This window comes from Microcaecilia unicolor, chromosome 11 (assembly GCF_901765095.1).
Source record: "Microcaecilia unicolor chromosome 11, aMicUni1.1, whole genome shotgun sequence".
NCBI classification, from domain to species: domain Eukaryota; kingdom Metazoa; phylum Chordata; class Amphibia; order Gymnophiona; family Siphonopidae; genus Microcaecilia; species Microcaecilia unicolor.
The window spans coordinates 201,817,039-201,840,112 of NC_044041.1; the positions used below are offsets into that span (position 1 = coordinate 201,817,039).

Genomic DNA, 23,074 nt, shown 5'->3' on the forward strand with positions numbered 1-23,074 from the left:
ATAGATTTCCTGATCATGCATCCTTAACATTGATCTTAAAGCAGTACTTGAATCTGGCCAAAGGTCTAATACGTAGCTATCTATATTGCAGCACCTCCAGGAGAGCGTTTTAAGCTCTCTGATGTGTGGGTTATCAAAGTTGAAATTCTGCATCTCTGTTTTTACAGTTTGCAGTTTATTGTAGCCATAATTGATCAGAGCAATTTACAACACTAAATAAAACAGAAAAAGAACGCCATAGTAGGTAGAAAAGACCTGTAGCATGCATACGAGAGCACACATCCCTGTAGTAAACGTCCTACAGTTCCCCAAGATAAAACCCTCTAATTACATCTTCAATATGTAAAACACCTTAACAAAGAGAAAATCATCTTAGCGGCATCTTACAGCTCCTTAGTAGACAATAGTAAGAGGATTACCATACAGGACTCCAAGATGTAAGGCCACCAAACATATAAAGAGGAATCCAATAAAATTTATATGGAAATATAATGTTCGATTTTAACAATGTTTAAGTCAATCCATGAGGGCACACAGCCATGTCGGAACATAAGGATTGATTTCAGGACTCAAATAAGGAGTCATGCGCTCATTACACGCCCTATGAGCCAACATTAGCGAATTAAATCTGATCTGATTAAAAAAAATAACAGGAATCCAATAGAACCTTAATATAAAGGTTTTATATTATTTTATGCTCATCTGAAGAGCTTCCTGAAAATCAGGTAATTGCACCATAAATATCCTTGGCAGTGGCGTAGCCAAGGGTGGGCCGTGGTGGGCCCAGGCCCACCCACTTTAGGTTCAGGCCCACCAAGTAGCAGCACCTATAATGTGGCTGGCAGGGACTCCAAACCCCACCAGCCAAAAACTCCCAACAACTGTTTGCTGCTGCTGAAAATCTGCTATTTAAAAGGTATATGGGGGAGAGGGGATGTTTGAAAGACCATATGGCATGCAGGCGAGAGAGGGAGAAACCAAATCACTTGTAGGGCAAGGTGGAGTTCTGGCCCACCCAAACTTGGGTTTTGGTACTGGTGGTGATAAGCAAAGCATTGCTTTCATATAATCTGCTTTTGTCCCACTTTCCCATCTCTTGCCTTTCAGGATCGAACTTGTGAACTGATTGAAGATGTGGAAACCAACAAACTGGTCCGAAAAATGAAGAAACGGATATGCTTAGTGCTGGACTGCCTGTGCGCGCATGATTTCAGTGATAAAACTGCAGATCTGATAAACCTGCAACATTACGTAATTAAAGAGAAGAGACTGAGCGAGCGAGAAACGGTGGTGATCTTCTACGATGTGGTTCGGGTAGTTGAGGCATTACACAAAGTAAGTGCAAAGAAGGATTTTACCTCCCTTAGCAAAATTTTTAAAGCATGTCAGTAGGGAGCATCTGTAGCAGCTTCAGCCATTTGGGGGGTTCTTCGATAGCAGGAACAGTTTAAATCTTGTAGAAGACTGACCCCATTTGTATTGGATATCTGATCCCATATAAATAGTAACGTAGTAGATGACAGCAGAAAAAGACCTGCACGGTCCATCCAGTCTGCCCAACAAGATAAACTCATATGTGCTACTTTATATGTATACCTGACCTTGATTTGTATCTGCCATTTTCAGGGCACAGACCGTAGAAGTCTGCCCCGCCTCCCACAAATCTTGGCTAAGCTTCTGAGGATCCATTCTTCCTGAACAGGATTCCTTTATGTTTATCCCACGCATGTTTGAATTCCGTTACCGTTTTCATCTCCAGCACAGTCTTATGTTTTCAATATATTTAGACAAAACAAAAAAAATTAAGGGAATGACATAAGGAGATGTAGATCCCAGGCAGTGGTATTCCTAGGTCGGCTGCCGCCTGGTGTGGATTGCTGGTCTGCACCCCCTCCTTGCATCCCCTCCCCCCCCCCCCCCCGGCGCGTCGCTCTTGGGGGTGCAGGGAACAGTCACGTGACTGTCAGCTCTGCCGGTTCCCTGCCCCAGAATAGGAAGTGACGTCAGAGGGAGCAGGGAACCGCCAAGCGGCAGCTCCCTGCACCCCCTTGCAGTGTGCACCCTGGGCGGACCGCCCCCCCCCCCCCCCCCCCCCGCACTTGGTACGCTACTGATCCCAGGAGAGTTTAAAGTAGGGTAAAATCAAATGCAACTAAAATCCTCCAAACATCAAGCTTTCCTTGAAGCTGATCCTTCACTTTGAACTGATTATAGCGAAGATGATGTATGTTTTTTGGCACGAGCATTGGGGTGCCATAAGGACATCTCTGATTCATCAGAATTCTGTATGTTCAGCAGTGAGGCACTTGAGCATAAATTGGGTAAAACCCAAATGTTCAGATTAGTCAGTCTAAGCAAATAATAGAATATCACAAATTCCTTAGATTAGGAAAGTGAATCAGAAATGAATGATTCAAAACAGAAGCCGGCCCAGTGCTCAGTTGCAGTACTGCCTTGTTGGGCTCGATTCCTGGTTCGGTCAGGGCTGGCAGTTCTGTAGATACAGTGTTCACAGCCCCTGGAGAGAAGGGAGTCAGTCATCTCACAATGGTAGTTACCCGATGGCTAGATTTAGGGCCCATGACTGCCGATTTTTCAAATGAATACACAGAAGAAACAAATCCTCGCAGAATAGGAAATATGCAATACAACAGTAAAGATGTCTCAAGAATGAGCAGACGATGCTTCAGACAGTCTAAAAGTTGATTGTGGAACAAACGAGACGCGACACAGCTGTGTTTCGGCCGACAAGGCCAGCATTAGGAGTCTCTTGGATTGTACTGAATCGTCCACTTGAAATAATAACTGTAGGTCATATCTGTGGTCAATATGAGAAAGCAGCTAGCAAAGCAACGAGCTTTTGTTTGGAGTTTAGAATTTCGTGCGAGCCTGTGATTGCTTTGGTGCGCAGTGCGTTTTGCTAGTTACTTTCTCATATTGACCTTTGATTCTTTTGGCATGCGGTGCACTTTGTTGCTTTTTCATACTGACTACAGATATTATTTCAAGTGGGCGATTCAGTACAGTCCAAGAGACTCCTGATGCAGGCCTTGTCGGCCGAAACAAAGCTGTGTCAATTCTCGTTTGTTCCACAATAAACTTAGACCATCTGAAGCATCGTCTGCTTGTTCTTGAATCATCTGCGCTGTTGTATTGCATATACACACAGTATCCTTGGCAGTGGTCTCCCCACCCCCTCCCCAATAGCTGAGGACGGATTCTTCCTGTGACTAGATTAATAAAATTGAAAAGGGATATAAAATAAGGGAAAACTCCCTGACCATTTGCAAATGATGGCCAATGGTCGCCGATTCTAGCCGTTGAAAGTGTAAAGAAATGGGAGAAAAGTGTTGTATCCCCTCCAAAATCCCCAAAAAACAGATTATACTAGTGTTCTATACGCATTTTGGTTCTGTCCTGTGTTTTGAGGAACATTCTTAAATGGAAAGCAGAGAAAATGTGTATTCTCTAGTTCCTTAGTTCATTAGCTCTCAATGCACATTATAAATGCTTAGAGACGTTTTTATACATACCGAGTGAAAGAAGCGTTTCAGAAAAGGGCCGAGGGTGACTTAGCACAATCTTTTGACGTTGTGCTTGAACACCTTGACTGCACTTCTGCAAAAGTGTGCTATCTCTCCTGACTCATAAGTACGTAAGTACATAAGTATTGCCATACTGGGACAGACCAAAGGTCCATCAAGCCCAACATCCTGTTTCCAACAGTGGCCAATCCAGGTCACAAATACCCGGCAAGATCCCAAAAATGTACAAAACATTTTACTACTACTACTACTACTACTTAGCATTTCTATAGCGCTGCCAGGGTTACGCAGCGCTGTACAAGTTTAGACAAGGGGAAGGACAGTCCCTGCTCAAGAGAGCTTACAATCTATTTTATACTGCTTATCCCAGAAATAGTGGATTTTCCCCAAGTCCATTTAATAACGGTCTATGGACTTTTCCTTTAGGAAGCCGTCCAAACCTTTTTTAAACTACGCTAAGCTAACCGCCTTTACCACATTCTTTGGCAACGAATTCCAGAGTTTAATTACACATTGAGTGAAGATACATTTTCTCCGATTCGTTTTAAATTTACTACATTGTAGCTTCATCGCATGCCCCCTAGTCCTAGTATTTTTGGAAAGCGTGAACAGACGTTTCACATCTACCCGTTCAACTCCACTCATTATTTTATAGACCTCTATCATATCTCCCCTCAGCCGCCTTTTCTCCTAGCTGCTTTAGCCTTTCCTCATAGGGAAGTCGTCCCATCCCCTTTATCATTTTCATCGCCCTTCTATAAGAAATAGCCTTCAGTGCCCTTGATCCATCCTTTTAATTGAGCGATGATGATCACAAATGACTTCATCTCCTGTTTTCTCCTTTTCAGAGTTTTCACACAGTCTGGGCACTGTTCAGAAATGCTACCAGACGTCTTCTGTGCTGTTGCATTTCAGTTTTGTTTTTATTTTTCACTTGTTTAAATTAACTGCCTGTGAATATATGCTGTGAGTAACTTGATCTTACAGCATTGGGTAGCAATGTTAGCACCGCATTGTCGTTCTGAAGGAAAGATGCTTTGTCAGTTCAAAATCAGCTCTGGAATTAAAAGCATGTGATCTGTTAAGTAATCAGATTATGCTGCCTCAGCATTTATTCATTATTTTTGGTGCACAAAAGTTTACTGTTCCTTTTACCATTTTTTTCTCTAAACGCATACTGTCGCTTAGATGACATCATGCTGCAGTGGACCAAGCCATTGTAAATAAAATATATTTCTTTACCTGCATGGTTTTCACACAGTGGCAAAGTATATTGAGATACAGTAGCTAAAACACTTTTCAAAACTGCGTTTTGTAAGTATTGCAGGGCATACGTGGTCAGAAATGTATGTGACGTTTGAACCGAATCACAGGATTACACAATATCTGACTCCAGCTGCTGAACCCAGATGTTCATCTTTTAGTGAAGGCTGCACAGGGGACACTTAGAAATTAGAAATGTTTCTCTTAACGCCAGCACCTTCGCTACAAGATATATATTTTGCTACTGAAGATTAGACTGAAAATAGATGAGGTTTTATTATTTATCTAGGAATTTTTTTAGACATTTTAAACTTTCATTTTGCAGAAAAATATTGTACACAGAGACCTGAAACTGGGCAACATGGTATTAAATAAAAGGTAAGTCATTCTCGTTCCTTTTTAAGCTATACACTTAGAGGTATTGTTCATTTATTCTGAATTTGGCTCATACCTTTTCACTGCTAGGTTTTTTTTTATTTATTACATTTGTACCCCGCGCTTTCCCACTCATGGCAGGCTCAATGCGGCTTTCATGGGGCAATGGAGGGTTAAGTGACTTGCCCAGAGTCACAAGGAGCTGCCTGTGCCTGAAGTGGAAATCAAACTCAGTTCCTCAGTTCCCCAGGACCAAAGTCCACCACCCTAACCACTAGGCCACTCCTCCACTGTTGCTACTATTTGAGATTCTACATGGAATGTTGCTATTCCACTAGCAACATTCCATGTAGAAGTCGACCCTTGCAGATCACCAATGTGGCCGCACAGGCTTCTGCTTCTGTGAGTCTGACGTCCTACATGTACGTGCAGGACGTCAGACTCACAGAAACAGAAGCCTGCGCAGCCTTCTACATGGAATGTTGCTAGTGGAATAGCAACATTCCATGTAGAATCTCAAATAGTAGCAACAGAATCTCAATAGTAGCAACATTCCATGTAGAATCTCCAATAGTAGCAACATTCCATGTAGAATCTCCAATAGTAGCAACATTCCATGTAGAATCTCCAATAGTATCTATTTTATTTTTGTTACATTTGTACCCTGCGCTTTCCCACTCATGGCAGGCTCAATGCTGCTTACATGGGGCAATGAAGGGTTAAGTGACTTGCCCAGAGTCACAAGGAGCTGCCTGTGCCTGAAGTGGGAATCGAACTCAGTTCCTCAGGACCAAAGTCCACCACCCTAACCACTAGGCCACTCCTCCACTGTTGCTACTATTTGAGATTCTACATGGAATGTTGCTATTCCACTAGCAACATTCCATGTAGAAGTCGGCCTTTGCAGATCACAAATGTGGCCGCGCAGGCTTCTGCTTCTGCGAGTCTGATGTCCTGCAAGACAACAGACTCACAGAAACAGAAGCCTGCGCAGCCTTCTACATGGAATGTTAGTGTAGGCGTGGGTTTTGGGCATGCGCCCATCCATTTTTTTAACGCGCCTGTAAAAAGGGCCTTTTTTAAAACTTTTTGCCGAAAATGGATGTGCGACAAAATGAAAATTGCCACGCGTCTACTTTGTGTCTGAGACCTTACCGCCAGCATTTGACCTAGCGGTAAAGACTCGCGCGTTAACCGGGCGATAATGACCTACGTGCGCCAAATGCCACTTGGCGAACGTCCGTTAACGCGCCTGAAAATAAAAAATATTTTTTAGACGTGCGTATCTGACACGTGCCAAAAAATGAAATTACCGCAAGAGCCACACGGTAGTCGGGCGGTAACTCCATTTTGGCACGCGTAGACGCTTACGCCGCTTAGTAAAAGGACCCCAATGACTTAACTAAAAGAGTATCGGTGGGCTTCGAACACTGGCTTCCCTGTTTTTCAGCCCCTCTCCTCTAACCACGAGGCGGCTGCTCCACTAGTGGAGTGATTAGGAGGTTCGATACTAGGCCCACTAGGGTCAGAGAAAATACCTGCAAATAATATAAACCGCTTTCGTTGTACCACAGGCAGTATATCGAATCTGTGACCCTTCTTTACTAGGGGACCCTCATCTTTCACTGTCCTTTTTAAGAATTCCTGACAAATGAAAACGTCTTAAGAGGCAGCTGCCTTTGGATCTGCTTAACATTCACACTCAAGGCTCATCAATTCATAGTGTTTCCATACTAATTGTCCATGTTGTCTCCCCTTGTTATAACAACAAAAAGAGCAGAAGAAAAACCAAAACAGACCAATGGTGCTAAATCTTACTCTGTATGTTTTTTTCTGGTCTGTTTTGGTTTTTCTTCCGCTCTTTTTGTTGTTTCGTGAGTGTTTTGCGGGAGACTTTGACCTTCTTTGTGTTGGTCTCCCCTTGTTATAACATTTGCATTATTTCTAATTCCATCTGTGCATTCTTTCCACAGTGCTCCTGCACCATGCCACTTTAGTTAAACAATTCGGAAAAAGGTAGCATGATGCCCAGGGCAATCTCCATTCTTTTTCCATTTAATTATCTCAACTGCCCTTGTACACATTTTATTTCATCTGCCGTTTAAGTGGACAATCCCCTAGTCTTTTAGATCAGTCCACTGTTTCTCAGTAGCTTATTTTGTAATGACTTTGAATAATGTTCTCATCTGCAAAGTTTATCACTTTACTCCCAGCTGGGGAGCAGATCATCTAACTTAAGGGTTAAAAAAAAAAAAAAAGATTTTGCATGGCAGTGCATACCACTTCTGTATTTCTGTTCACAGCTTACTCATTAGCACTTAACTCTCAGGCAATTTGGAAATAGAGTTGTTCTTTGTTTAAATCCATCTAAGCTACTTTCTTTTTTACATATCCTATTTCAGGATACTCTTAATTTCCTGCTCTAACCATAGCCTTTGAAGATCACTCCAAACCATGCTCTTCTGAGAGACTGTCAGCTGTTCCCCCATGTTTATTTAAAAAGGAAATGGAGGGGTTTTTTGTTTTGTTTTTTTAATTGTTAGCACCAGCAGTGGTTGTTTTCTCATTAGGGTTTCTTTTCTCTTTTAGATATGTTAAATAAACAAATGCGCCTCAGCACGGGGGGGGGGGGGGGGGGAGGGAAATAAGACATTTAGGCCCCGCTCCTGAAAACTCCAGTACTGTTCCGAATAGCACCGTAAAAATACTGCCGGAAGAGCGCAGAACAACGCTAAAGAGATGCAAATATAGGTGCACTGATAACATTGAGCATTAGGGAGTTCGTCGGGAGGATCGTGCTTTGGCGTGGGAGGATTGTGCTGAGCGCGGGGGGAGGGGGGGGATTGTGCTGGAGCATATGCAGAAGAGTTCCGTGATAAGCTTGACTCCTGTGCGCATGTGCCTGGTGAAACCCGAACGTGAAGCCCACATTGGCATCTGTGTTATGTGGCCTAAATATAAGCGTTTTTTTTTTTAGTTTGGACGCTTGTACTTAGACGTAGGAAACAGACGCCAATATGTGTTTTCATTTTGGACTTTTTTTTTTTTTTTTAGCATGGACGCTTTAAATTTAGACACAGGAAGCAGACGCCAATGTTTGCTTTCCTACTGCTTTGAAAAGCAATCAAAACCAGCAGATTTTGCAGAAAGAATCGTGGGAGAAGCATGAAATCCTCTCTTCCAAGAGCCTAACACCTGCTCTGCTCTGACCTGGTGGTATTTTTTGCAGCAGTTTTGTTTCAGGCGCTCTTTTGTGAGCATTGCGGAGGAATACAAAAATGACTATATTAGTATGCTACTTGCTTTGTTTGTGCGTTCGTTTGTTCCCACGCTCTGGGTCTCTGAACATTTTTCACAGATAAATGTTGGCACAAGTACAACGCTAATGGCCTCTAGCGCCCGCGTTTACTTTTGAGCATCAGGGCCTTAGATTTATGAAGGTGACTAATTCATAAATTGCATTTGCATTTATGAAGATTTTGATTCTCTGTCCTATAAAGCACGTAAGCGATTCACAAGGTTTTTCTTCCCTTATCTCTTCTTTCCATTTTTTTTTTGCGTCTCTAGTTTTGAAGGGGGCAAGGGCGTAGCCAGACAGATTTTGGGTGGGCATAGGCAAGAAGTGAGTGGGCACCAAATTTTCTCCCCACGCCAAAAAAATATCTCAGCTGGTGGGAAACTGCTTCTCGCCACCTTGGCAGTCTGCAGCAGACATGCGCTGAAATCTGAGCATGTGCAGGTGCCGCCGGTATCTTGGAGAGCAGCGTTTTCATTACCATCAGGGAGAAGTCTTCAGCTGGCAGAGCTTGGGATCCCTACCAGCTGCCACTAAACATGTGCTACTGTTGGGTGGGCCTGAACCCTAAGTGGGTGGGCCCCGGCCCATCCAGGCCCACCTGTGGCTACACCACTGGAAGGGGGTAGAAGTGTCTGAACATATTTATACCAATAATCCTGGTAGGATGTTTGGGAGGGAGGAAAGCTGGCCATTTATCATCGGAGGCCGGAGCTTGAGCCTTAGGCTGGGCAAGATGTGGCACTGCTAGAGTTGTTTTGCTTACAGGTCCTGCTGGGGAGGGAGGGGAAATTTTTGTCATATCTTGGTGTTACAGTGGCATCGGATATGGAGAGAGAGAGAGAGAAGATTTGGGGGGGGGGGCAGCGGAGCCCACAAACAGGTGCAAGGATTTTGGTAGTATAGGAGCAAAGGGATGAAGACTGAAGCAGCAATTGAACTTGTTCTGTTGCACCAGCTACAGAGAACTAAACAAAATACCTAAAGTAAAAGTGATTTTGGATTTCAAAGGACAAAGCAAACAGTTAACATTCTTTTTAGTAACTAAAAGTGGAAAGAACCTCTTCTGTCTTAAGTGTCAAAGATAGGGAAATTTACAAGAAGTGCCAAAGTTGAGTGTCTGTCTTTTTTTTTTTTTTCTGGAAAAAGTGAAATGTATGAATTGTGGTGAAGGTTCGGGCAGGGAGGGAGAGAGTTTGCGTGTGGGAGTAGCATACCAAGTTCCTAGAAAAGGGAAACAAAAACCAGAACAGCAGCCAGAAGGGCCCTGTAAGGGAGGAGTGACTCATTCACAGCAAATGCTGCTTTATTGCCCTGCTAGGATGGAACTGATTCCCTGCACCATCCTGTGCCATTATTTAATGTAGAACTAAAGGATCCCGCTATTCAAAGCTTAAAAAGCCTCTAAAGTCAGGAGAATGGAGAATACCATTCTCAATCAACAGTTTATTTCATGGATTCTGAACTTGGCAAATACTGAGAGGTTCGTGGATAGGAAAGTCAGGAAAGAACATAGCTTCGGGCTCCATACTAAGAAAAACTAAAAAAGAATTGGATGAAATCCACCAAGTGAATAACTGATTAGAGAGCAAACTTTCCCTGCAGCTTTTCAGCGTTATCTACAAACCTCAGTTACCCCTTAAACAGCAGTGCTACGTGGGTGGCTTACACTGACGACTGGTGCATCTTATTTGGGGTTTATTAACCACATTTATTTTATTAACAGCATAATAATAGTAAAATGGTCCAACATCAGTATAAGATTCTACTGCTACTGCTTATCATTTCTATAGCGCTACTAGACATGCGCAGCGCTGTACTCTTGAACATGAAGAGACAGTCCCTGCTCCACAGAGCTTACAATCTAATTAGGACAGACAAACAGGACAAATAAGGGATAAGGACAAAGAGTAGCAAGATTCCGGAATCCCAAAGAGTAGCAAGATTCTGGAATCCCAAAGAGTAGCAAAATTACGGAATCCCAAAGAGTAGCAAGATTCCGGAATCCCAAAGAGTAGCAAAATTCTGTGCAGAATCCCGAAGAGTAGCAAGATTCCGGAATACCAAAGACTACTACTACTACTACTTATCATTTCTATAGCGCTACTAGACATGCGCAGCGCTGTACTCTTGAACATGAAGAGACAGTCCCTGCTCCACAGAGCTCACAATCTAATTAGGACAGACAAACAGGACAAATAAGGGATAAGGACAAAGAGTAGCAAGATTCTGGAATCCCAAAGAGTAGCAAAATTACGGAATCCCAAAGAGTAGCAAGATTCCGGAATCCCAAAGAGTAGCAAAATTCTGTGCAGAATCCCGAAGAGTAGCAAGATTCCGGAATACCAAAGACTACTACTACTACTACTTATCATTTCTATAGCGCTACTAGACATGCGCAGCGCTGTACTCTTGAACATGAAGAGACAGTCCCTGCTCCACAGAGCTCACAATCTAATTAGGACAGACAAACAGGACAAATAAGGGATAAGGACAAAGAGTAGCAAGATTCTAGAATCCCAAGGAGTAGCAAGATTCTGGAATCCCAAAGAGTAGCAAGATTCTGGAATCCCAAAGAGTAGCAAGATTCCGGAATCCCAAAGAGTAGCAAAATTCTGTGCAGAATCCCGAAGAGTAGCAAGATTCCGGAATCCCAAAGACTACTACTACTACTGCTTATCATTTCTATGGCGCTACTAGACGTACGCAGCGCTGTACACTTGAACATGAAGAGACAGTCCCTGCTCCACAGAGCTTACAATCTAATTAGGACAGACAAACAGGACAAATAAGGGATAAGGACAAAGAGTAGCAAGATTCCGGAATCCCAAAGAGTAGCAAGATTCTGGAATCCCAAAGAGTAGCAAAATTACGGAATCCCAAAGAGTAGCAAGATTCCGGAATCCCAAAGACTACTACTACTACTGCTTATCATTTCTATGGCGCTACTAGACGTACGCAGCGCTGTACACTTGAACATGAAGAGACAGTCCCTGCTCCACAGAGCTTACAATCTAATTAGGACAGACAAACAGGACAAATAAGGGATAAGGACAAAGAGTAGCAAGATTCCGGAATCCCAAAGAGTAGCAAGATTCTGGAATCCCAAAGAGTAGCAAAATTACGGAATCCCAAAGAGTAGCAAGATTCCGGAATCCCAAAGAGTAGCAAAATTCTGTGCAGAATCCCGAAGAGTAGCAAGATTCCGGAATACCAAAGACTACTACTACTACTACTTATCATTTCTATAGCGCTACTAGACATGCGCAGCGCTGTACTCTTGAACATGAAGAGACAGTCCCTGCTCCACAGAGCTCACAATCTAATTAGGACAGACAAACAGGACAAATAAGGGATAAGGACAAAGAGTAGCAAGATTCTGGAATCCCAAAGAGTAGCAAAATTACGGAATCCCAAAGAGTAGCAAGATTCCGGAATCCCAAAGAGTAGCAAAATTCTGTGCAGAATCCCGAAGAGTAGCAAGATTCCGGAATACCAAAGACTACTACTACTACTACTTATCATTTCTATAGCGCTACTAGACATGCGCAGCGCTGTACTCTTGAACATGAAGAGACAGTCCCTGCTCCACAGAGCTCACAATCTAATTAGGACAGACAAACAGGACAAATAAGGGATAAGGACAAAGAGTAGCAAGATTCTAGAATCCCAAGGAGTAGCAAGATTCTGGAATCCCAAAGAGTAGCAAGATTCTGGAATCCCAAAGAGTAGCAAAATTCTGTGCAGAATCCCGAAGAGTAGCAAGATTCCGGAATACCAAAGACTACTACTACTACTTATCATTTCTATAGCGCTACTAGACGTACACAGCGCTGTATACTTGAACATGAAGAGACAGTCCCTGCTCCACAGAGCTCACAATCTAATTAGGACAGACAAACAGGACAAATAAGGGATAAGGACAAAGAGTAGCAAGATTCTAGAATCCCAAAGAGTAGCAAGATTCTGGAATCCCAAAGAGTAGCAAGATTCTGGAATCCCAAAGAGTAGCAAAATTCTGTGCAGAATCCCGGAGAGTAGCAAGATTCCGGAATACCAAAGACTACTACTACTACTTATCATTTCTATAGCGCTACTAGACATGCGCAGCGCTGTACTCTTGAACATGAAGAGACAGTCCCTGCTCCACAGAGCTCACAATCTAATTAGGACAGACAAACAGGACAAATAAGGGATAAGGACAAAGAGTAGCAAGATTCTAGAATCCCAAGGAGTAGCAAGATTCCGGAATCCCAAAGAGTAGCAAAATTCTGTGCAGAATCCCGAAGAGTAGCAAGATTCCGGAATCCCAAAGACTACTACTTTTACTTATCATTTCTATAGCGCTACTAGACATATGCAGCGCTGTACACTTGAACATGAAGAGACAGTCCTTCTCCACAGAGCTTAAAAGATGCAGTTCAATGAGGTAAACTTGGAGATAGGCAGAATTAATGATAATAATATGACGGTGTAAGAAATTTTCACATTTAACAACACAGTAGAACATTCATGTAACAGAAATATGAAAAAGTCAGCAGAATATGAATAACCCCATAATAATGTAAGCAGACGCTGTAATTTTTAGGCAACATGCAAACCACAACATGTTTACAAGATGGTGGTAAAATTTTGTATATTTTTCTGTAAGAGTTAAAATTTGTGACACTATATAAGCATTTGCAATGTTAAGGGATGTGGGTTGTAATGTAGATATGGAGAAGCAAATTCAGCGTTTTAGAAAGGGTCAGAGAGCTGAAAGAATGGTCATGATTGAGAGGTTGGTGGGTAAGAGACCAGGATTTAAACCCGATATTACTTAAACTGAATTTTCTGTACGGGTCCTGAGGTTATTCATTATGGAGAATTTGAACTTTGCAAGCATTGTAAAGTCTGATCTTTTAATCTAATTGTTAATTCTTGAGACTGATGTATTAGTAATCTGCGTATTTGGGTTGGTTATTTTGGTTTTATCTGTGAGTTTGATTTCAGGCTGGAAAATTGCTTATGGAAAAGGGGGATCTAATGCTTTCTTTCCTCCCCCTCCCCAGGACTCATAGGATAACTATCACAAACTTCTGCCTTGGAAAGCACTTGGTTAGCGAAGATGATCTGCTGAAAGACCAGCGAGGAAGCCCAGCCTACATCAGTCCTGACGTACTGAGCAGTGAGTTATTGAACTGGGAATAGGAATCCTGCATGCGACGAAAGTAAAACTGGCTCAGTCCAAGCTTCATTCTCCGACCCTTAGAGCAGCATTCCCAGATACCTGTAGCAGTCCAGCTTGCACAAACAATGTCCTAAGATCAGCGGTGGGGTTAGTTACCAGTCCACCCTTACAAGCCAGACTAAGGAAGATGTCCTCCAAGATTGTAAGGGCAACTTTTATTTTTACTGTTTGAGAATTTGCATGAAACCTACATAAAGAGCATCTTACTTTTGCCGTCAGTTGAAGTTCAAGCCGGACAAGGCACAGGAAGCGCTGCTGCCGCTGATCTGCAACATGTGAATTTTGTTGTTGTCCACTTTTCAGTGGACCCTTGGCCTTGTCCTGTCCACTGTCATTACTGGAACCGTGGTGTGACTTACCAGAGTCGGCTAAGGCAAGCGGAAAGAGCCCTCAAGGCTGCCCCGAGTACAGTTCCCCTCCACTTGTGTGCACACAAAGTGCTGGGCCCGTGTTTCTACCATTGATTTTAATGAGCAATCACGTTGGTTAAGCACATCCGCTGTAAGCACGTGCTCTGCTTATATGCACACACTTGACTGGCACTCTGTTTCTCTGCACAGTCAGGTCATTCCAACTGCCCAGCCCAATGAAAGATATGTCACTGCTGTTCTTTTATGTTTCAATAATTTTTATTGATGACACATCCAAATGAACAATATCCAAGGAAACGTGATACAGATAGAACCATCTCCGCAGTCAGACATTTAGCAGTAATCTCCCACACCCCTACCCAATAAACTATTAAATGACAACTATAGCTGTTTGAAGAAAGCTGAACAATGACTACCAAGGGGGGGGGGGCGGTGGGGGCAGTCCGCCCCGGGTGCACGCCGCTGGGGGGGTGCCGCGGCGCGCGCCTGTTGGCCTGTTTCAGTCCGATTTCGCAATTCACATGTGTTCACTGCTCCCTCTGAGTCTGCCCCGGAACAGGCTCACGCCGTGGCACCCCCCCTCCCCCCCAGCGGCGATCCGCCCCGGGTGTCAGCTAGGGTCGGAACGCCACTGACCACCAGACACTTCTCTTTATATACACTATGAAATAAAAAAAGATATTTCAGCGGTTCTCGTAACAAGGGAAACTGCGTTAAGCCAAGTAGTCCCACTTTCAAATATGAAAAAGAAGGAAACTCCCCCCCCCTCCTCCTACTTCCCCCCCCCATACCCTCCCCCGATTCTAGTTCAACTTTTTAACCCTAAAATTCACTGCTGTTCTTTTAATAAATGTCACTGTCTTGACTAGATTTATGTGTTATTAACTAACTGATGTTTTTACATCATTTTCTACTGTCCTATTAATGCATAAATGGTGCTACACCGGCTGTGACAAAAGCAAAGAAGTCAGGAGAATAATCTGTGCAAAACCACCAGAGAGTCCCAGACATAGCAAAGGTGGTCCAGGAAAGGAGGAAACAACCAGTGAGTTTATTGAACAAGGACCCAACTTGGCCAAGCTTCGATGATAGCCTTCATTAGGCGTCATACTATTCTTCAGTACAGAATGAAGTGAACACTAGTTACATGGAGGAGCGTCACCGCATCGGAAACTGCATCCGAACTGGTGCTCATTTCACTCAGTGTTGAAGAATCCGATGACTCCTGATGAAGGGCTATTGCTGGATCTAGGTCCTTTCAATAAAACGTTCTGAAGTGCACCGTTGGTTGCTACGCTGGCTTTGTAAATAGTAATATGTGTGATAAGTGAGAGTTCAGAAAGGGTCACATGGGTTCAGTTTCAGTCCTGAGGCTTAACACTTATCTGGAGTGCACTGTATTTCTCTAGAGAGGGAGGGAGCCGCCTAATGTTAAGAGCACCAGACTGAGAACCAAGGAAGCCAGAATTAAATCCCACTGATGTTCCTTGGGCAAGTGATCTCAGTCTGTAATCCCCTCAGGAGCAGGACAGTAGCAATAACGTATCTACATGCGACTTGCCTTGAGCTAATACTGAAAAAGGGTGAGCTAAGTCAAAATATAAGGAAGCATTTGATAGTGACCAAATCTGCCTGTGCTACCCACTCAGTAGCACCCTCACAATAATGCATTTCATATTGTATGTGTTTGAGTTACAAGAGGGAGAAGAGAGGGCTATGCCACTTCAGTCAAAAAAAAAACATATTTTTAATTTGCTTCGTGCCTAATAGCTGGTAAACAGTACATGAACTTTTCCAAGGCCCTTTACGAGAAGAGGCACGCTAATCGAGAAAAGTCCCGATTTCAGGGATTAAAAATACAAGAGCCTGCCTTCTGACAGTGCAAGGTAATTCCTGCTGGAGAGAATTATTGCAGAGCTGGTTCCCCTGAACTGTGCAGAGCATAATTAGAACTGGTGAAATACTGCAGCGATGACTCACCAAGTGAGTCAGAACGGAAACCATACACTTAATCCCATTTGTCTGTGGTAGGGAGGCTGCAGCCTTTGTTTATTTCTAACCCCTCAGGCGCATCTCATTGGTCACTTGATCGGATGATTATTCCTCTGAAATGGTTTGAAAGCGATGTGGACCCCACCCCATATGACCCAGTGATAAAGGCAGTGTGTTTACAGTAGGTTTTTATCATGCACAAGGTTACAGGCTTGAAGAGCGTTGGGGTAGATGCTGCTAAATACCTCTAGTGACATCATTAAACTGTTACAGCCAGATCAGTGGCCCTTTCTCCTAATTGGGAATTGTACAGTGGAAGTCTCTTCTCATACATTTTTCAGGTTTGGATAAGCTAATATCATTTTGTATTTATTTATACAAACTTATTAATTGCCTTCCTGAATCCAAATGTTTCCGCCCAAGGCGATGTACAAAATCAAAACAAACAGCAAACTTAAAAATAGCCAGAACCACAAATAAGACAGACTCGGCAGTTCACTCCCTTCCTGCCTCCATCGATGCAGTGGGTGCTTACAAAATTTTCTGTCTAGCAACAGGAAGGTCTTTAAGATGTTTAAAAAAAAAAAAAAAATTCCTTTTCCCGATGTAATAGCAGTGGGCCTCCATCGATGCAGTGGGTGCTTACAAAATTTTCTGTCTAGCAACAGGAAGGTCTTTAAGATGTTTAAAAAAAAAAAAAAAATTCCTTTTCCCGATGTAATAGCAGTGGCAAACTATTCCACCCCAACAGGGCCATCCCGATTCCATGGTCCCTTCCTCTGTCATGACTAGATTCCATGGTCCCTTCCCCCCCGGTACACCACTCAATCTTTTTTGTTACATTTGTACCCCGTGCTTTCCCACTCATGGCAGGCTCAATGCAGCAATGGAGGGTTAAGTGACTTGCCCAGAGTCACAAGGAGCTGCCTGTGCATGAAGTGGGAATCGAACTTAGTTCCTCAGTTCCCCAGGACCTAACCACTAGGCCACTCCTCCACTGTTGCTACTATTTGAGATTCTACATGGAATGTTGCTATTCCACTAGCAACATTCCATGTAGAAGTCGGCCCTTGCAGATCACCAATGTGGCCGCACAGGCTTCTACATGGAATGTTGCTAGTAGAATAGCAACATTCCATGTAGAATCTCAGAGTAGCAACATTCCATGTAGAATCTCCAATAGTATGTATTGTGAAAATGATGAGCTACTGTGAGGATGAAGCTCCCACCTCAGGATCCCAGGTCCCTCTTTCACTCAGGGTGAGCTGGTTCTCAGTATGCAGATTTATGCAAATTAATCTACCACCCTTTTCTGCTCAGGGTGACCTGCTTCTCAAAAAGCAAACATAGTCAGGTTTCACCAATCAGGCTATTTTCATACACAACTTTATTCCAGCCTCTGGGGCACACTTCTTTTAGCTTAAAACACTTTCACAAGCTACAAGCTTCAACAGTTCTTCCAGCTTAACCATTTCATTTCTTCCTACTCAGTGCAATCTTCCCTTTGAAACATTTCTTCTTGCACAGTTCAATATCCATAGATTTCTTCCCCCTGAGCCCTCTCACACAGCCATTTGGGCTCAGTACCAACTCAGTCCCCGGACACACAGTCCCCGGACCCACAGTCCCACTAACTCAGTCCCCGGACACACAGTCCCCGGACCCACAGTCTTTTCCTCTGGGACACACAGTTCCTCTTCACTGTTCTAGACACAGTCCTTTCATCTGACACACACAGTACCTCTTCACTGTTCTAGACACAGTCTTTTCACCACCAGGCCATAGGGCTCAGCCAGCACTTCTCATGGGGATCCCTCTGCTTCAGTTACCAGCCTTCTTTCTCAGCTGCCAGCTCTCCTCCCTCCCTTCACAACTCAGGAGGAGTATAAGTAGTTAATAGCCAAACAGGCCCCAGCCCATAACCTGCTGCACCTGTTTCTATCCCCAGGACTCTCCCCGGTCCTAATGACCTCCAGCTATCCTCCAGGACTCGCCCCGGTCCTAGCGACCTCCAGCTATCCTCCAGGACTCGCCCCAGTCCTAGCGACCTCCAGCTATCCTCCAGGACTCGCCTCGGTCCTAGCGACCTCCAGCTATACCTCCCCTTTCTGGCTCCCTTCAGCAACTCACCCAGCCCTTTTCCCTGGACATTTTAGGGGAACTACTCCCTCTAGGGGCCTAACCAGGGTAGGACAGCCTCTTCCTTCTTACACTATTTTATTTTTGTTACATTTGTACCCTGCGCTTTCCCACTCATGGCAGGCTCAATGCGGCTTACATGGGGCAATGGAGGGTTAAGTGACTTGCCCAGAGTCACAAGGAGCTGCCTGTGCCTGAAGTGGGAATCGAACTCAGTTGCCCAGGACCAAAGTCCACCACCCTAACCACTAGGCCACTCCTCCACTCCAAATGAATGCAATTCATTCCATACAGCAAAGCAAAGACTTTATTGACTGGTTATGGTTTGGTTGCAGCAGCATCTTCATGGCGTTTCACGTGCACTGTATCTAAAACTTAACGACTGCCGTGGCCCCGACTGACCCTGCCAGCAAAAGTGTGTTCCTATTTTCTACAGCCGGTAGATCTAACATGTAACTCGTGCTTTCTCCCTGGTGCATTGTGGGTAATCTGTTGCTTAGCACATCAACGCAAGGTGCTGTCTCGCTTAGAAGAATGATCTCTCATGTTGGGCTTGGCAGGATTCTGAATGTCTGTCTGTCTCTCCCCCCCCCCCCCCCTCAGGTCGGCCTTATCACGGGAAGCCCAGTGACATGTGGGCATTAGGCGTGGTGCTGTTTACCATGTTATACGGACAGTTCCCCTTCTATGACAGCATACCTCAAGAATTATTCCGAAAAATCAAAGCTGCTGAATACACCATTCCTGAGTAAGTACCTAAACCCAATATAGGAGGTGATTATGTTACTCCAGGAAGACTACTCCTACTTAACATTTCTAGAGCGCTACTAGGGTTACACAGCGCTGTACTATTTAACAAAGAGAGACAGTCCCTGCTCAAAGAGCTTACAATCTAATAGATAAGAGTGAGACAAATATAGGACAATCAAGCCATTGTGACATCACTGATGAGGTTGGCTCTTAGGCATTGGTGGAATGAGGCATTATGACATCACAATCTCAGCTCTGGTTAAATCACTGCTATATGTAATACTACTACTACTACTTAACATTTCTAGAGCGCTACTAGGGTTACGCAGCGCTGTACAGTTTAAGAAAGAAGGACAGTCCCTGCTCAAAGGAGCTTGCAATCTAAAGGACGAAATGTCAAGTTGGGGCAGGAAGACACTTCATCTTGCCCACAGCAGTGCCAGGAATGTCTTCACTGACCATACAGAGAGACTAAATTATTGGCCTTCCGTTTTTGGTGGGGGGGGGGGGGGGTTGATTTCTCAGGGTAAAGATCTACTAAGCCATTCCCAGCATTATAAAATGGGACTGTGACAGTGTAGGTCATCATCCATGAGAAGACTGCCCCAAAAGCACAACACAAGAACAAAGGAAACCAATTGGGGGAGACCAACGTAATCCTAACCAGGGGAAACAGCCTCTGTATCTTACATAGTTTTAGTATTCTCAATAAATTGTGATTGTTTTTCTTTGCTTCAAGCACAGCCATTGCTGTTGGGCTAGTGCCACATTGTTCCAAAAACGATGTAAGAACTTAAGTATTCCTAGGACGGCTTTTGTGCTTAATAAATCCAGAAGAGGAAACTCAGTACAGGAAGAAGCAAGCTGATATCTCGGTGTGACCATTAACAGCTGCTTTATTCTGCCTGTGCTGTGAGCCTGGTGTTCTGAAGATTCACTGGTTGGGATAGAATGGGTCCAGATGTTCTTGTTGAAGAATGATTGATTCACTCCAGGTCTGCCAAGAGGTTGGGGGGGGGGGGGGGGAGGTAGGGGGGCCCAGCGCTGGGGTCTGTCTCTCTCCTGCTCCTGATGGGACCTGGGTGATCGCATACCGACAGGAGTAGGAGAGAGAAAACTCCAGCGCCATGCCCCCCCCCCCCCTTAAAGGCTGTGGAGGAGCAGACATAGGGCTTAGGGCCTCTGGTTTGGCTGGCGGGGGTCCCCAAGCAGAAGCCTTCCTCCAGCGCTGTTCTTCGCCGCATTGCCTGCCCTGCAGCGGAGAACAACGCTGGAGAAAGGCTACTGCTGGCAGGGCTTGGGGACCCCCCCCGCCAGCCAAGGTATGTGGAGTTGCGGCGGGGGACAGGGAGGTGGGGCAAAATGTGCCCCCTCACTTTGGGCTCCAGCCTCACAATTTTTTGTAGTCTGGCTGTGCTGCAGCCTTGGGGATTGGGGGGGGGGGAGGCCTGGCAGTGGCGGCCCTGCTCCGAGCCCGGCTCAGTCTCTCGGCGGCCCTGACGCACTCTAGAGATCTACAAGGTAGACCTAAGATTTTTTTTTTTAACTTGAATGAAACTGTGCTTAGTGTCCCCTATGTCACACGGCTCAACGACCTCATTCTCTGCACGTTATATTTTTTTGGTATAAAACCACATACTGGGAAAAGACCAAGGGTCCATCGAGCCCAGCATCAATCCAGGCCAAGGTCACCTGGCGAGCTTCCCCAAACGTACAAATATTCTATACATGTTATTCCTGGAATTGTGGATTTTTCCCAAGTCCATTTAGTAGTGGTTTATGGACTTGTCCTTTAGGAAATCGTCTAACCCCTTTTTTAAACTCTGCCAAGCTAACCGCTTTCACCACGTTCTCCGGCAACGAATTCCATAGCTTAATTATGCGTTGGGTGAAGAAACATTTTCTCCGATTTGTTTTAAATTTACTACACTGTAGTTTAATCACATGCCCTCTAGTCCTAGTATTTTTGGAAAGCGTGAACAGACGCTTCACATCCACCTGTTCCACTCCACTCATTATTTTATATACCTCTATCATGTCTCCCCTCAGCCGTCTCTTCTCCAAGCTGAAAAGCCCTAGTCTTTCTTCATAGTTCTTTTAAACCTGGAACAAGTGTCTCCTGTAATCTTGCTGCCTTTCTCTTCCTTAGAGATGGCCGAGTCTCTGAAAACACCGTGTGTCTAATCCGAAAACTGCTAGTTTTGGATGCTCAGCAGCGCCTGACAGCCTCTGAGGTTCTGGATTCTCTTGGTTCTATCATATCCTCTTGGTGAGTTTGGAAGCCAGGAACACACCTAGCTGTGCTTATGTCATCTGTTGATATCTGAATGATTTGGTGTGTTATTTTTTTAGAAAATTATCACAGTTCTAAATTGTCAGGAAAGCAATGCAAGAGAACCTGATTTCTAAGAGAAACGATGGTGCTTTCTTAAACGTGAGAACTGGAAGGTACCATTGTCAGAGGGAAAAAATGTGGACAAGGGTTCATAGTACGAAGCTGGAATTCTAGATAAAGGTGTAAGAAAATATTGCTTTGAGAGGCTGGAGGGCATCTGGAATGGCCTCCTAGCAGAGGTTGGCAATAACCCAAGTAACATGCCTAGGACTCGGAGAGAAGGTGGTAAGGCAAGGGGGGAAGACTCCCCATGACCGAGTAGGATATGCGGAGGTGGGACAACTGGAGCAGACCATGCGGTGGCTTTGTTAGGAGGGGAAGATAAGTCAGGCAGTCTACTCTATGTGAGTTAATTGTATCGCTTTGTATAATGCATCTTATATTGCGTCGTTAACCCTTAAGATGCAAGGCGGATCACAAATAAAGAAACTTTCACATAAAAGAGAATTAACAACTGTTTCCTTAATTATCCTGAAACTAATTTAAACGTACAATTGTTGATATAAAAATAAATGTTTTAAGTGCTTTTCAAAAAAGATAAGACAAAATTTGATTTTGATTATTATTTATTTGCAGCATTTGTATCCCACATTTTCCCGCACACAAGCAGGCTCAATGTGGCTTACAAGTCAGTAAGAAATGGGGTCAGGTAAGGGAGGGGTACACGTGTAAAATAAGGTGGAATAAAATGGTCCTTTGAGGCAATATAGTGTAGAGTCTATTGACCCAATTTTAGCGCTCCGGTAAGTGAAAGTTTGTTCCCAGATAGACTTTAACTGCACCTTCTTCACTGATGGAAAATCTAAATTCAGCCTATGTATCCTTTTTAAATTTGACCTATTCATAGCAAACGTTGTACTATATTTTCCGAATTAACTCCATGGAAACTTTTATAAACCATGCAGGCTATTTTAAAATGAAGGCAGCCCTCTATTTTAAGCCAGTGTAGTTTGTTTAAAAGTGGAGTTGCTTCATGAAACGTCCCTAACGGGAAAATCAGCCGAGCAGATGTATTTTGCAACAGTTGCAATTTCCTACGTAAATTTCAAAAGAAAGAGAACAATACAGAGAATTGCAATAATCCAAGTAAGGAATTCAACAGTTCTAAAGCAGGACTTCACAATCTTATAGCTCTTAAGCGACGCAAATTAATGAAAGATTTTTTTTGTAAGCTCATTAATCTGAAACTCAGTTTACATAGTAACATAGTAGATGACGGCAGAAAAAGACCTGCACGGTCCATCCAGTCTGCCCAACAAGATAAACTCATGAGCCATTTTTTGTGTATACCTTAACCTTGATTTGAATCTGTCTTTTTCAGGGCACAGACCATGTAAGTCTGCCCAGCACTATCCCCGCCTCCCAACCACCAGCCCCGTCTCCCACCACCGGCTCTGGCACAGACCATATAAGTCTGCCCAGCACTATCCCCGCCTCCCACCACTGGCTCTGGCACAGACCGTGTAAGCCTGCCCTGCACTATCCCCGCCTCCCAACCACCAGCCCCGCCTCCCACCACCGGCTCTGGCATAGACCGTATAAGTCTGCCCAGCACTATCCCCGCCTCCCACCACTGGCTCTGGCACAGACCGTGTAAGTCTGCCCAGCACTATCCCCACCTCCCAACCACCAGCCCCGCCTCCCAACCACCGGCTCTGGCACAGACCGTGTAAGTCTGCCCAGCACTATCCCCGCCTCCCACCACCGGCTCTGGCACAG

At 44.3% G+C, this 23,074-nt stretch overlaps 1 protein-coding gene across 2 annotated transcripts in view; it reads left to right on the forward strand.

Annotated features, from left to right (window-relative positions):
• Positions 1–23,074, forward strand: part of LOC115479814 (serine/threonine-protein kinase 40) — a 77,102-nt gene that overhangs the window by 47,298 nt on the left and 6,730 nt on the right. For both annotated transcript variants that reach the window (XM_030218028.1, XM_030218029.1), the window contains exons 5-9: positions 1,108–1,335; positions 5,134–5,186; positions 13,530–13,645; positions 18,814–18,958; positions 21,110–21,229. In XM_030218028.1, coding sequence (XP_030073888.1) covers positions 1,108–1,335; positions 5,134–5,186; positions 13,530–13,645; positions 18,814–18,958; positions 21,110–21,229 — 662 coding nt within the window. The remainder of the gene's footprint in view (positions 1–1,107; positions 1,336–5,133; positions 5,187–13,529; positions 13,646–18,813; positions 18,959–21,109; positions 21,230–23,074) is intronic.